We start from the raw sequence: 16,626 nt of genomic DNA on the forward strand, positions 1-16,626 counted from the left end.
TGAGAACTCACATCAGGGTGGGGGATTGCGTACTGTCCTTGGATAGAATAGGCCTGAAACAGAAGGGGAAATAAAATCAGAGAGGTATATAGATATGGAAATATAGTCAAAGCCAAAGAGCAGAAGACCGTGGATGAGTCCTACATGACCCAGGGACTTACAATTAAACATTTCACATCTATTTCCTAATGTAGAATCGTGCATGCTTCCATTCACGCGGCTCATACCGGCTCAGAAAATACAAGAATAAGACAATAAGAGGATGACAAATGTTATCAGCAGGGCTGCCAATCCCATATATAATATGTGCACAATGTGGCTAAAAGTTGCCACTTATTGTAGTCATTAAAGGATTCAATGCTGTTGTGCAAGAAATAGTCAAACTCCAATGGAAAGCAATGTACACTCAAAATGACCGCAACCTTTCCAGTGATGAGAAAAGAAGGTTCACGACTCCACCGCCATGCAAAAGTTGTCATGTTTGTGGAGTCACATAAGTCCTAAAGGAAAAGATCTTCCATCAAGCTGAATAGGACAGTATTAGACCTTTCAATTGATTTCTATAAGTTAATTCTAGATTTACAGTACAGACCAAAAGTTTGGACACACCTTCTCATTTAAAGATTTTTCGGTATTTTCATGACTATGAAAATTGTAAATTCACACTGAAGGCATCAAAACTATGAATTAACACATGTGGAATTATATACTTAACAAAAAAGTGTGAAACAATTGAAATTATGTCTTATATTCTAGGTTCTTCAAAGTAGCCACCTTTTGCTTTGATGACTGCTTTGCACACTCTTGGCATTCTCTTGATGAGCTTCAAAAGGTAGTCACCGGGAATGGTTTTCACTTCACAGGTGTGCCCTGTCAGGTTTAATAAGTGGGATTTCTTGCCTTATAAATAGGGTTGGGACCATCAGTTGTGTTGTGCAGAAGTCTGGTGGATACACAGCTGATAGTCCTACTGAATAGACTGTTAGAATTTGTGTTATGGCAAGAAAAAAGCAGCTAAGTAAAGAAAAACGAGTGGCCATCATTACTTTAAGAAATGAAGGTCAGTCAGTCCGAAAAATTGGGAAAACTTTGAAAGTGTCCCCAAGTGCAGTGGCAAAAACCATCAAGCGTTACAAAGAAACTGGCTCACATGAGGATCGCCCCAGGAAAGGAAGACCAAGAGTCACCTCTGCTTCTGAGGATAAGTTTATCCGAGTCACCAGCCTCAGAAATCGCAGGTTAGCAGCAGCTCAGATTAGAGACCAGGTCAATGCCACACAGAGTTCTAGCAGCAGACACATCTCTACAACAACTGTTAAGAGGAGACTTTGTGCAGCAGGCCTTCATGGTAAAATAGCTGCTAGGAAACCACTGCTAAGGACAGGCAACAAGCAGAAGAGACTTGTTTGGGCTAAAGAACACAAGGAATGGACATTAGACCAGTGGAAATCTGTGCTTTGGTCTGATGAGACCAAATTTGAGATCTTTGGTTCCAACCACCGTGTCTTTGTGCGAAGCAGAAAAGGTGAACGGATGGACTCTACATGCCTGGTCCCCACCAGGAAGCATGGAGGAGGAGGTGTGATGGTGTGGGGGTGCTTTGCTGCTGAAACTGTTGGGGATTTATTCTAAATTGAAGGCATACTGAACCAGCATGGCTACCACAGCATCTTGCAGCGGCATGCTATTCCATCCGGTTTGTGTTTAGTTGGACCATCATTTATTTTTCAACAGGACAATGACCCCAAACACACCTCCAGGCTGTGTAAGGGCTATTTGACCAAGAAGGAGAGTGATGGGGTGCTACGCCAGATGACCTGGCCTCCACAGTCACCAGACCTGAGCCAATCGAGATGGTTTGGTGTGAGCTGGACCGCAGAGTGAAGGCAAAAGGGCCAACAAGTGCTCAGCATCTCTGGGAACTCCTTCAAGATTGGTGGAAGACCATTTCCGGTGACTACCTCTTGAAGCTCATCAAGAGAATGCCAAGAGTGTGCAAAGCAGTCATCAAAGCAAAAGGTGGCTACTTTGAAGAACCTAGAATATAAGACATAAATTCAGTTGTTTCACACTTTTTTGTTAAGTATATAATTCCACATGTGTTAATTCATAGTTTTGATGCCTTCAGTGTGAATGTACAATTTTCATAGTCATGAAAATACACAAAAATCTTTAAATGAGAAGGTGTGTCCAAACTTTTGGTCTGTACTGTATATACATATAAAAGATGAAAGAAAATGTGATCTTGATGAAAGGAGGTAAAGCCGAGTGCTCTCTAATTACCGTACTCTCATGCCAGGGAGTATAGTGGCATCTTGTGTTTACTATAGTGTATTACAGTTTTCCGGTTTCTCAGAAAAATGACAAAATATAGAGTTGGTGGTATCTATAAACGGATTGTGCCATCAAACACTGATATACTGCTTAAATCAATTTTTTATGTTTTGTATTTAAGAAAAAAATAATATTTTAAAATATATATGTATATATATATATATTCACACATATATATATATATGTATATTTAATATTTTTAATGTTTTTTAATTATATATATATACAGTACATGTTTGTTATTTTTCTATTATATTAAAAAAATCTTACAGTTTTTGGGCTGGCAGCTAGATCTATTCTAGACTCACATATCTTGTTCTTTTAGGTAATTCACGTGTACATTAGCAGCAACAAGGTGACTCAGATCCTATCTTTTGTATCGAAGCATCTAATGAGTGAGTGCAATGGTCATTGTGAAAGGGGCAGCAGGCTCAGCTGTGACATCGTTTAGCGTGATTGGAGGATGGTGTCTTATCAGCTTTGTATGTGAAGTGTCACCTGTCATTGTAATCCTACCTGTGATGATAATGAGACTTCTGAAAAGTCTCCAGTAAACTAGAGAAAGTATGAGTCTAACATAGCCCTATTGATCAGTATGAAAATTAAAAGGTTTCAATTTTGTTTAATACAGATTGAAATATGAAAAACAATTATTGTCAAAAAAACATATAAAAAAATATATTTAACACAAAAATTGATTTAAACAATAGGTTATTTTTTTATTATATATTTCATTTCGGCTCTATAGGGATAATATTTGTTCATTTTCATTCAAACTATTGTATATTACTTTTTTAAAAGACAAATCCTTGATACCCACTGATAAATTTGTCATTCCTCTTTTTTTTTCCCTACGGGAAAATGTTGCTTCTATGTAAGTAACTAGTTATAAATAATTCATGCATAAATCTTTGATCCATCATAATAAAGTCTGTGCTAGATTCGATTCTTTCTACTTGACACTTTGCTCACGAGTTGAACTGTTCTAAACATCTGCGGATAGTTACAATCTAGATGTCATTAAGATAACAAAACTATTAGGATTAGTCCCATTAGTTCCCTAATTATGTTGCATGCAACCATGACACTAAATTTACCCAACCATTCATGCAGAGGATGAGGGATCATTAACTTTAAGTAACACTGTCAGACCATTTTGGTAAAATACGGCATACTGTATAAGGCCCCATGCACGTGGGAAATTCGAAGTTGATCGGGATCATTCTAATATCTTACTGGAATCATTCTCATTTAGAAGCAAAGTTTTACTTTATAGACATCACATTAAACTAATTTTTCTGTTGTCTGCATTAATTTATGTACACTGCCGAGTCTTAGAGCTAATGATCCAGTCTTGATGAGTGATAACTTGAAGGATGAGAAAACATGCAAGAAAATTTTGGCAAACTAACGGGCAGAGGCTGGTGCTGCAGCAATAGGCTGAGGTTGGCAGTGGAGGCGCCCAGCGGATCCGCTCTTACCTGACCACCTGCAAAAATGACAGGGGCGGAGGCGGGTTTTGGACGGTAAGGGATGGTGGCACCTTTTGGTGGGGACTAGGAAAAGGGATAGGAGAGGGAGAGATAATATTAGAGTACCCCCCTCACCAGGAAAAAACAACAATAGCCACTTGGTAAAAAAATAAATAGATAAAACTACAGATCCTACAATAATTAGTGATGAGTGAACGTGCTCGAATAAGAAGTTATCCGCCCATGCTCGGGTGCTAACCGAGTGACTTTGGCATGCTTGAAAAATATGTTCGAGTCCGGGCGGCTACATGTCTCAAGGATGTTCTACAGCCACAACACATGCGGGGATTGCCTGTTTGTTAGGGAATCCCTGCTGTTGAACAGCCACTAGACATGCAGCCGCGGGGACCAGAATATATTATATGAGCATGCCGAAGACACTTGGCTAGCACCCGAGCATGCTCGAATAATGCCTTATCTGAGCACGTTCACTCATTACTATAAATAATACAAAGTGTATCAATAGGTAACACTGTTTATATCCATCTGAAATTAAAGGGCTGGTCGGAGGGGATGTTGAGTGTCGGACAATCACCAATTTTATATGATCCTACGATTACTTTTTCTAAGGCTAGACCAACAATATAAAAGTCATGGTCTTCTCCTTTACCTATCAATTTAGGATTGATTGGTCAAGCATTGATATATTTTTTGAAAAAGAAACCTCAACTTGTGTCATGAATTGTGTTATCACTCATGATATACGTGTCCTATGTTGCTTCCGTGAATGTAGCCACCATATGAACTGCTTGATTTACTTTGGAGTCAAGAGGTTCATAATCACATGCAAGTGTCCCTTCTAGTTCTGCCTCTGGCTGCATCACAATGGCTTTCTTCCATGTGGATACCAGTTTGGTCCTTGGAATCTTTCATAACCAAAACAACAACAAATCTTAAGAATAAAAAAAAATATTCCTACATGAGTTTTAGGATTGTAAGTAAGTTCTACATCAACTAGAGAACTGTGAAAGCCTTTACACTTGGAGTAGAACATTTCTGGTTTTATGGTCATGTCAGTTCCATGTTTTCCAACAGAACTGTTCAGAAAGGAGATTATGGCATACAACCCCTAAAGATGTGTAAATTATGAAAATTATTTATGGGGAAGACAAATAATTGCAGATTAACTGAGTACGTAATGCAGTTCCGTGTAGATGCTTTTGCTTTAGGAATACCGTCTGTGATTGACTTACTAAACCTTACAATGTAAATTCTTTTTACATGAAATATTGATATTTCAACTGAAGATAAAACTGAATGTTGTCACAACGAATTCCCAATGGCCGTGATGGAAAACTAAGCAGTAATCTAGAACTTGTAGTCCAGATCAATAGACTGCTGTTATTCACCTGCAGGTTCCGTTATACTGTGACTACACTATCAGCTCCATAGGGGGCAATGTCCCTCAGGATGATAAATCTACATAGACTTAGTTTAGTATCTTTCTAATAAGGCTGGTGCTGAGGATGTGTGGATTGGTGTGTATACATTACCGCTACTCCGGCACACTGTACCTCCAACATCACTACACAAATCTGCTTCACACATTGGATAATAGCATCAGGGGTCCCCGAAATTGTTACTGCACGCTCTGTGGAGTTAGGCAGCATGTCCCCAGCCACCTGCACCTGAGCTCCTGTAGACTGCGCAGAAAAAGAGAATAAATTACAGCATAAGACTGGCTGGATCACTTTCCTTCATTGATCCTTCTGCCTTCATGATCATGATATCCCATTCTCCTCCCAATTGTCACAGTTTCATAACTGACAGTTGCCCAGGGATGCTGTGAGTGACAGCTCAGCAGCCCTATGGAATCTGGAGTGTGCTGGACTTTAGGTTTGGTGAGTGACAGTCCAGTTATCCAATCTAATCCTATGACATGCTGGGCTGTCAGCATTTTGATTGACAGCCATGCTGCTCTATCTGGTTTACTCTATGGACATATCCTTAGGTGCCTCTCGTCTGTAATCATTTGCAAGGTATTTAGCTGGCTAGCTGTTCGCAGTCAGTGTCAGTTGTAGCTTTACCTGAGCTGGATGTGTTTGCTTAGCTCTGCGTCTCTTTCCTCTGACCCTGATGCCGGACTTTGGATTTGTTGTGACTTCTCTTGTGGATTCCCCCTTCTGCTTTTGATGCTCTCTGACTTTAGGTATCTGAACCCGGATGTATTGCCTCTGACTATCCATTTGTTGTACTCCCTTGTTTTGACGTACCCTCCTGGCATTTGATACTGGACCGTTTCCTGACCACACCTTAACTTACCCCTTTGTACTATGAGCCCTCCTGGTATCTGACCTTGGACTTCCTGGCTACCCTGTCTCACAGCTTTCTAGTGAGTAGTGACTGAGTGTCACATCAATGTAATTTTAAATACTTTAAAGGGGATCTGTCACCGAGTCAAAAGTGGCTACTATTTGCTTTTTGTTATATTCCTGGTTTTTAAATCCTCATACAGTTCCAGAGACAAGGATCTTTTTAGTTAGTGCTGCTTTTTATGGTCTTTACCAAAAAGGAATTGATCAAAGTATTCTGTGGGGCATTTCTTTCGACCACTCTGCATTACTGCCTTGCGAGCACCTCCCCCTTGGAAAAGACCATAAAAATTAGCATTGAATAAAAAGGCTCATATCTATGAAATTGCATGGTGAATTAAAAAAACAACTCTGGCAAGCAGAGGGAGTAAGATAACAGTAAAACTAGCCATTTTTCACTTTATGACAGCTCCTCTTTACACAATTAATTCATAGTTTAGAAGAGCAAATAATTCAATAAATATCCTAAAACGAGACTTGATGAAGTAGCTCGGCATTCCCACTGCACATACCTCTCTAATTTCTTTGATCTTGGAACCACCTTTTCCAATCAGAGATCCGCACTGACTTGCCGGAACTACAAGTCTTAAAGTGACAGGAGGTTTGCTGGTTGCAGTACTGTTACTCATGGAATTTATGATGTCCTAAAAAGAAATAAAACATCTAAAACTGTAGAGTACTAAATAATCAGAATACATAACTTCTTGTTCATGAATATATTGTTGATAATTCATTAAAAATTAAGAGTTAATTTTATATTTAGCTCTATGTGCTCCCCTCAATGTTACCCTCTAGAACCTATTCCTCAGACTGATGTTTGGAGCTCCTCTATTGTAGTTTACAACCAATCCGCATTGAGTCTACATCCAGGAAAACTATAAACCAATTTTCAATGAGGCGAGAAGAAAAAGGTAATAAAACGAATGTAAAACTCTTACCTCTTCAAATTTATAAGCAATCATGGCGAAGGCTTTGAAAATAGCATCAGTTGGTCCAGTGATGGTGACAATCCTTTCAGGGCAATTCCCTTCTGAAATGTTAATCCGTGCTCCACTCTAAGTTATAAGAATGTATTTTTTAATAACGGCATAAAAAATGATGGAATCTAAAAAGTGTGTGTTAGGATCGCTCAACAATGAACCTCAAACACTGGACTGGATGTCGGGGTCTACAAGCGATCAATACGGAGAATTATCTAAGACTGGTAACGAGAAGGTAGAGTCAGATCACCACCGCAAATAGAATTAAGATTGCCCTTCTTTCCACTAAGCTCGATAATATCTAGGCTGGTATCATTGAGTCAACTTATCAAATAGGGAAAGAACGCAATCCGGCATTATGGGAAAGGGTGAAAACTTTGTTTTTATTGTATAACCATCTCAATAAAAATTCATAAAAAAACAAATAGGGAATTTAAAAAAAAAACACACCTATGGCATTTCTACACATTTCGGACTTCTAAGGGTACTGTCACACAGTGCAATTTTGATCGCTACGACGGTACGATTCGTGACGTTCTAGCGATATCGTTACGATATCGCAGTGTCTGACACGCAGCAGCGATCAGGGATCCTGCTGAGAATCGTACGTCGTAGCAGATCGTTTGGAACTTTCTTTCGTCGCTTGATCACCCGCTGACATCGCTGGATCGTTGTGTGTGACAGCGATCCAGCGATGTGTTCGCTTGTAACCAGGGTAAACATCGGGTAACTAAGCGCAGGGCCGCACTTAGTAACCCGATGTTTACCCTGGTTACCAGCGTAAACGTAAAAAAAACAAACAGTACATACTCACATTCCGGTGTCTGTCCTCCGGCGTCTCAGCTTCTCTGCACTGTGAGCGCCTGCCGGCCGGAAAGCGAGCACAGCGGTGACGCGGTGATGTCACCGCTCTGCTTTCCGGCTATGGTGCTTACACAGTGGAGAGAAGCAGAACGCCAGGGGACAGACACCGGAATGTAAGTATGTACTGTTTGTTTTTTTACGTTTACGCTGGTAACCAGGGTAAACATCGGGTTACTAAGCGCGGCCCTGCGCTTAGTAACCCGATGTTTACCCTGGTTACCCGGGGACTTCGGCATCGCTCCAGCGCCGTGATTGCAAAGTGTGACCGCAGTCTACGACGCTGGAGCGATAATTATACGACGCTGCGACATCACGGATCGTGCCGTCGTAGCGATCAAAATTGCACTGTGTGACAGTACCCTAAGAGTTATTAATCCACTGATTCTGAGGATTACCATAATCCTCTGAATAAGGACTCTTAGGAGTCTGAAATGCGTAGGCATGCTATATGTAAGTTTTTAAATTCCCTATTTGTTTTTTATGAATTTTTATTGTGATGGTTATTACTAAAGACAAAGCTTTTATCAGAGGATTAAAAACCCTAAGGAGTCCAAGACATGTAAGGCTGCCATATATGTGCTTTTTCATTCTTTAATTTGGTTTTCATGAAGGACTAAAAGGAGTCCAAAATGCGCAAGGCTGCAATGTGTGTTTTTTCATCCCCTATTTAGTTTTATGAATTTTTATTGAGATGGTTATGCAATAAAGATAAACTTTTTACCTTTTCCCATGGTGCCAGATTGCAACTTTTTTTCTCTGTCTAAGGCTGCATTCACATACATTCATTGCATCAGACTCAATTTTTGGACCCTGATATAATTCATCTGGATAATATGTGATGCAAAAATGCATTGTGCATTACACAAGACACTCATGCACCTGATGCCCAACCCCCTACTCCCTTTCTCTGGAGCACTCTGGAATGCCCACTCAATCTACTATAAGCTTCATGTCATTCATGACCTTTTGCTCTCTCACAAGCTTGCCTTCCTCAGCCTCACAGAAACATGGCTAACACCCTCTGACACTGTCTCCCCTGCTGCGCTGTGTTACAGCGGCCTCCACTTCACCCATACCCCTCGCCCCGGCAACAGACATGGTGGAGGGGTGGGTCTTCTCCTTCCTTCAAAATGCACCTTTAACCCAATATCATGTCTACCCTTCCTTATCCTCCCCTCTTTTGAAGTCCACTCTGTCCGCATCTATTCTCCCTCCAACCTCCAAGTGGCCGTCATATACCAACCTCCCGGCCTGGCCACTGCCTTTATTGAAAAATTCTTCACCTGGCTTCTTCACTTTCTCTCTGCTGACATTCCCACCATCATCATGGGTAACTTAACATCCCCACTGATACCCTTCAGTCAACAGCCTCCAAACTTCTGTCCCTTACTTCATCTTTTGTACTTACTCAGTGGTCCTCCACAGCCACCCACACAGACGGACATACACTAGACCTGGTCTTCACCCGTCTCTGCTCTCTATCTAACTTAACCACCTCCCCTCTCCCTCTATCCGACCACCATCTGCTCACTTTCTCGTCCCTGTACTCCTCACCTGTCACGCATGACCAGCAACATGAGCACCCCCGCAGAAACCTTGCACACCTAGACACCCACACACTTACTGACTCTATCCTACCACTGGCATCCATATCCTCACTCCATGACACAGACACTGCCACTGCTTTCTACAATGCCACTCTCGCATCAGTTATTGACATGGTTGCCCCTCTAGTTCATGGCAGAGTGCGATATATCAATAGACAACCCTGGCACAATAACACCGCTAAAAAGCTCTGGCAAGTGTCCAGGGTTGCAGTGTGGCATTGGAAGAAAACACATTCGCAAGATGACTTCACTCCATTAAAACAGGCAACACTAGCTTTTAAATCTGCTCTCACCTCTGCTAAACAGGCCTACTTCACAACCCTCATATCTTCCCTATCCTACAACCCCAAACAGTTATTCAAAACCTTTAACTCCCTCCTCTGCCCCCACTGCCCACTCCAACCTCCCTCATCTCTGCTGAGGACATTGCCACACACTTTAAAAATAAGATCGACCAAACAAGGCAAATCTTCATTGTTCAACCACCACAACCCCTTCGTACACCAGACCAATGCCCAAACCCATATCCTCCCTATCAAACATCACTGAAGGGGGGTTTAACTGTCTCCTCTCCAAATTGCACCTCACCACCTGTGCGCTTGACCCCATCCCATCCCACCTCCTCCCCAACCTCACCACCACTAACCCATCCCTAACCCACCTCTTCAACCTATCACTAACTTCTGGTACCTTCCCTTCTGCTTTCAAACATGCCACAATCACGCCTATCCTTAAAAAGCCAACACTTGATCCAACTGCTATGTCCAGCTATCGCCCAATATCGCTGCTCCCATTCGCTTCCAAAATCCTGGAGCAGCACGTCCATGCTGAACTTTTCTCCCACCTCTCATCCAACTTGCTCTTTGACAATCTACAATCTGGTTTCCGCCCCATCACTCAACTGAGACAGCCCTGACCAAAATTACTAATGACCTACTTACAGCAAAAGCTAACGGACAATACTCTGTACTCCTCCTTCTAGACCTGTCCTCTGCTTTCGACACAGTTGACCACTGCCTCCTACTACAGATCCTCTCCTCCATTGGCATCAAAGACCTCGCCCTACTATGGATCTCCTTATACCTTTCCAACCGCACATTCAGCGTCTCCCACTCCCACACTACCTGCTCATCGCACTCTCTCTCTGTTGGAGTCCCCCAAGGCTCTGTTCTAGGACCCCTACTCTTCTCAATCTATACACTTGGCCTGGGACAACTCATAAAGTCCCATGGATTCCAGTACCACCTTTTATGCTGATGACACTCAGATCTACCTTTCTGGCCCAGACATCACCTCTCTGCTGTCCAGAATCCCGGAGTGTCTATCAGCCATATCCTCCTTCTTATCCTCTCGCTTCCTCAAACTCAATGTGGACAAATCTGAACTCATCATCTTTCCTCCATCTCATAGATCTTCCTTACCTGTCCTATCTATTGCAATTAACAACATCATGCTTTCCCTCATACCGGAAGTCTCGGAGTAACCCTTGACTCTGCCCTGTCCTTCAAACCGCACATCCAAGCTTTTCCATCTCCTGTCGCCTCAGCTCAAAAATATCTCCAGAATCCGTCCTTTCCTCAACCGTGAATCTACTAAAATGCTTGTGCATGCCCTCATCATCTCCTGCCTTGACTACTGCAACATCCTTTTCTGTGGCCTCCCTGCTAGCACCCTTGCACCTCTCCAGTCCATCTTTAACTCTGCTGCCCGACTAATTCATCCCTCTCCTCGCTACTCCTCCGCTTCCCCCTCTGCAAATCTCTTCACTGGCTCCCATTCCTTCAGCGAATCCAGTTCAAATTACTAATACTAACCTACAAAGCCATCCATAACATGTCTCTGAACTAATATATCTCTGAACTAATCTCCCGATATCTTCCCTCACGTAATCGCCGGTCCTCCCAAGACCTCCTTCTCTCCTCCACACTTATTCACTCCTCACCCAACCGCCTTCAAGACTTCTCCCAAATATCCCCCATCCTCTGGAATTCTTTGCCCCAACACGTCCGACTATCAACCACATTTGGATCCTTCGGATGGAACCTGAAAACCCACCTCTTCAGGAAAGCCTACAGCCTGCATTGACCTCGCTGCGTCCTCACCACTACCGAAGGTACCGCCTCACCAACACCGGACCTCCTGCAACCCTCAACCCCTATTGTCTCCTTCCCCACCATCCAGTAGAATGTAAGCCCGCAAGGGCAGGGTCCTCGCCCCTCTGTATCAGTCTGTAATTGTTATTTTGCTTACTTTAAGTGATATCTGTAATTTGTATGTAACCCCTTCTCATGTACAGCACCATGGAATCAATGGTCCTATATAAATAAATAATAATAATCTGGCCTTCAGGCTCGCACCCCTACCGGGCAACAGGTAGGAATGATCCCATTGCAAACAAAGGGCTCATTTCCCCCATCAGTTCCCCTCTAGTGTTTTTCTTAAATGCCGACACAGAAGCTGGTATACTTGACATTTGATTGAAAGAGCACATTTCTAATGCAAACATTGCTCTATGATGTAGGTAAAGCCTAATAGGTTTCTTATTTTCATCTCAAAAGCTACTCATTTGCTAAATTTCTTTTATCTCATTTATATCGAAATACTGTACATCCTCCTTCCTAATCGCTAAAACAATCAACACTTACATATTATACAACATCAAATTCCAACACTATGAACAAGACTCCTTTGGTGCTGCACATAACTCCTGGAATGCTCTTCCTTTGCAGTTCTGCTTGCTTGGCTTTTCCATAATCCTACAGACTTTAATTGACAGGACACTTCATTATTCTTCTAGGCAGAGTACGGAAGGCTTGTAATGGTAACGGAAGTCACAGGTGTAATGCTACACTAATTATGTAATAAGAAGGGGATCTTTCTACCATAAGGCCTTGGACTCCTAGCTCACAGTACATACCGAAACACTATGTTCTATAACTAATCAATGGTGGGTTTATGGTAATTAATAACATTTATACTAATTAGTTTCATAATAAAGATGTAACATTCTGTTACTGATTCATGCTGCTCTAAGAAACGGCAACACAAACTGGGTGAGGGTTACAGAATTAAAGCTGAATTGAAAAATGTTTCTTTTTCAACATTTTTGTCTACAGATTTTGACCAATTCCAATTTGGCAAAATACAGGCATGTCAATTTTATAAAAGGGAAAACAGAAAATGAGACCCTGAAGTAGATCAGAATACTGTTCTGTGCAGAGGGATCGTTGTTCACTTTGCTCCTCATCCTTTGGAGCATTTCTATGTAAGGCAGAACAGATGTCCTCACATTTTTTGACTGGCTCCAGGCAAATTTCAATATGTAAATTACTGAAGATATTTGCATTTGCTTTTTGCATTCATTTGCATTAAAGACTTATTTTATCTACTTGAATTAAAATAAAGAAAAAAAATCTGAATAGAGAAGTCCATGCTCAATGACGATAAAACCCAAAGAATGTGTCCGAAATATTTATATGATCTATACCCAGCCAGGCAAACAAAAATTAATACCATTACTTTACTGATGCCCAACCATCTGGGTGGGAAGTTCCCAAGGTTTCCGGCAGGTCTCTTCTTCCTGTACTGCCTTCTTAACCCAAAAATGTAACTGCTTCAGCCAACTACTGCCTATCACAGGTCAACGCTGCAGCCAGTCACTAGTTGCAGACGTGCTGTCACCTCTCTGATTCAGAGATTTCAAGAAGTGGAGACCAGTGGGAAACCCTGAAAAAATCAGAACCAGTACAGCTAAGAATTGGCGGAACCAAGATTTTCTGATACTACTTACCTCTTCCCTCATTTTTTTTACAGTTTCTCCTTTCTAAAGAAAACAAAAATAAAATCTTATTATTTTATTAAATTTTCACTCTTACACATGGTTGATCAATCTTGGAATGAAAGTATTTGCTTTTCATCAGGGACTATCGAATCATATACATTTTACATTACGTCGGGTAAAGCCAAGTACAAAAAAATTGAATCCTCATGAAATGCAGCTTTTACTTTGCAGAATCTTTTTTATTCAATGGAGATCTGTAGCTTTTTACTATTATTTTTTACATTACTATAATATGGAACATATCAACGTACTACAATAGGATTGGACTTTTTTTTTAAATTAAATTGTCAATTTCACCACCTGAACTAAAATCCTAATAAGTTGTTCATCGAAGAAGACCTATAAAGGGAACCTGTCACCAGGAAAAATGCTATTAACCTGCAGATATGGGGTTAAAAAAATAGCATTACTAACCTGCCTGGTGCCCGCACTTAGGCAAACGCTGCAGGGAGAAAATAAACTTTGTTCCCCCTGCAGCGTTCCAGTTTCAGTCACGAGGGCGACACCGGCACGGGATCAGTCATCACTGAGTATACAGAGAGGTGGCTGTAACTGCGCCCTCGGCCCTCATTAACACTGGCTCTGCATTGGGGCTGGCCAGTCATCTAATGTGTATGAGGGCCAGATGGGAGATGTCAAGGGAGTGAAGGATTGGGTAGTCGGATTTCACCATGTTCTATCCTTTTATTCTCAGTGGAGTTAAACCAGGGGCTTACTCTCCTTTCAGAGGAAAGAGCTGTTTATTTCTGGATATTTTGCAGAGTCCTTCTTGTTCTTAACAAATAAGTGTTTATTTTCATTTATTTGCCGCTGTCATTTTAGGGGCTGACATTCCTTTGATACAATCTGCACTGCTGCACAGGGTCCCCAGAAGGGAAGGGCCCACTCCATCTCCAAAGCTGCAAACATCTTCTGTTACAGCCACATAAAAGGCTCATATACTGTTCCTGCACAGGGGCTTCTTTTGTCTGTGTCCGCCCCGGTATCTTTTAGCAAACTTCACTTATCTATTGATCCGATTGACCTTCTTTTTAGACTTTTTCACTAGTATTTCAATCTTATAATAACCTACATTTTTGCACAATTTTTTTCAATACAAACATAGATACATAATTAAATATTTCTAAATGTATTTTTTTCCATACACAGATACATAAATAAATGTTATTTGAAATGTTACATGAAATGGTTCTTACCTTGCCAATTATGCTTCCAACTTCCTGTATCAAATAAAAATTAATATTAGCTCATTTTAAAAAACTAAGCCATGTCATATATAATAGGACTGCTATTAATCACGGGTACATGGAGGCATAACCTTCCTTGAGTCTATGCATGATGGCAATAAGCCAGCAAATTAGTTAATTAGTGTCTTATTTACATAAATACCATAGAATATCCGATTCCAATGAGCAAACCGCATTAAAATGGTTAAAATCGGGGAATGGCTATGTGATGGCGGCTGCAATATTTAGCCTCTTACTGTTGGACAATTTTAGGAGATGATCCGATGCAGGAGTACAAGAGACAAGCAAAAAATAGTTGTCACTGAATGACGACCAAATTTTGTAGTGCAATTTCTGCAACTGTGTATAATTTGCAATAGTGTTTAGACATGCTTTAGCTATTTTAATTTTTGTAAGTTTCCTATGAATAAAACATCAGAAAATTGTCATAAAATATTCTGCATCTTTATATTTGCAAAAATAATAATGTTTCAAAGTACTGAGACTTTTATGCATTAATTATATGTAGCAGTAAAAGGAAACTCTTTCATATCATAGAAACAAGAGCAAACTAAAAATTTTCATTGTCAGATTTGAATTCAAGAGATCAAAATCAATAAGAAATGGCTCACTTCATAATTAAACTTGACAACTTTTGAAAATATGTAAAAGAGTATAATCAGTATGTGTTATATTTTTGCCTCTTACTATCCCAGAACTATGTAAACTTGACATTTTGACTCCCTGGGTTATAGTAGGCTGATAATTGTGATAACCAAGATAAAAGATTAAGGTCCCAATTAATCAAACCAATTTCAAAGGAATTCTCGAGTAACATTACAGTGAAAAGTTGCAACTCAGACTTGTGCAAAAATATTGCAACATTTTCCATTTTCATGCCATTTTCTCCCAGCTCCACCAAAAGTTGAATTGGGTTGAGCTGGGGCAGGACAGGGGCGAGTTGGGGGCATGACTGCCACAACTCTTCCATTTCCCACTACAAAACTCTTACTCCAGTCAGGGACTGGAATAAGATTTGTGGTGAGGTGCACGGAGGAGTACGCTACTTGTCAGACACTCCAGCTTCATGAAGATTCATGTGCCACTTCATTAATCAGGACCATCGGACTCCACCAGACCCCCAATTAAGACCAGCAGTAAAAATCACAGGTCTTGATGAATCGGGGCCTTAGTACTCATATTGTGGTTGTTAGAAATTCAACAGAGAGCAGCATGAGGTATAAATGTGATGCAGTAAAATAAACTAGAAGGATTGTCCTGAGCAGATGTTTTAACCACTTACTTTTCCGTGCATTAAAAGACGAATTGTCAAGGTGACATTTAAACCTCCTTCTGAGACTTTAGACTCCATTATTTATGTGAAGAATTGCAGTTCTTTGGGTCACCTGCATCGGAAATACATAAGCAAAAATGAATAATATACAGCACTACAGAGCTAAAATTAAAGCTAAGATATCTGTATAGTAAGGTAAGTGACTTTTGTCATTATACAAAACTATTGGTTCACCAATAGTTCACAAAATGTGCACATTACTTTCCATTAAAAAACCCTCCTCCCATCACAGATTTTATCCTCTTAATATATTGAACTCACCATATTATATAGCTCTGTGTTCTTACAATTGCACATTTTGCCTTTCTACCCAGCTAATTCTTCTCTTTTCTCTGCTCGATGTAAAAACACAAAGTCTCTTTTCCTGTATGAATGATTCTCTTCTTCAACTCCTGACCCAGCTGCTCCCTCCCCCTGCCATAGACTTTTGCAGTGATGTCTCACATGACTTGTGCAGAGAAAATTGACCTCCTGATTCTACATAGAGATTAGAAGGATTTAGCTAGTAAGTTTTTAGTCATTTGATGTCATAGATGTAATGAAAAAGAGAAGAATTATCTGGGTAGAAAGGCAAAA

The 16,626-nt window shown here is 40.7% G+C and overlaps 1 protein-coding gene across 8 annotated transcripts in view; it reads right to left on the reverse strand.

The window, feature by feature from the left end:
* Window positions 1-16,626, reverse strand: part of PCBP3 (poly(rC) binding protein 3) — a 96,556-nt gene that overhangs the window by 13,671 nt on the left and 66,259 nt on the right. For 4 of the 8 annotated variants that reach the window (XM_077272566.1, XM_077272564.1, XM_077272565.1 and 1 more), the window contains exons 3-10: window positions 16,000-16,102; window positions 14,667-14,690; window positions 13,420-13,452; window positions 7,117-7,233; window positions 6,691-6,822; window positions 5,381-5,509; window positions 3,816-3,890; window positions 12-53 (exon numbers count right to left, since the gene is read on the reverse strand). In XM_077272566.1, coding sequence (XP_077128681.1) covers window positions 12-53; window positions 3,816-3,890; window positions 5,381-5,509; window positions 6,691-6,822; window positions 7,117-7,233; window positions 13,420-13,452; window positions 14,667-14,690; window positions 16,000-16,068 — 621 coding nt within the window. In that variant the 5' untranslated portion in view covers window positions 16,069-16,102. Of the gene's footprint in view, window positions 1-11; window positions 54-3,746; window positions 3,891-5,380; window positions 5,510-6,690; window positions 6,823-7,116; window positions 7,234-13,419; window positions 13,453-14,666; window positions 14,691-15,999; window positions 16,103-16,626 lie in introns of all 8 variants that reach the window. The other 4 variants (XM_077272562.1, XM_077272560.1, XM_077272561.1 and 1 more) reach the window with 1 other exon arrangement.

Source organism: Ranitomeya variabilis, chromosome 7 (assembly GCF_051348905.1).
Source record: "Ranitomeya variabilis isolate aRanVar5 chromosome 7, aRanVar5.hap1, whole genome shotgun sequence".
Lineage (NCBI taxonomy): Eukaryota > Metazoa > Chordata > Amphibia > Anura > Dendrobatidae > Ranitomeya > Ranitomeya variabilis.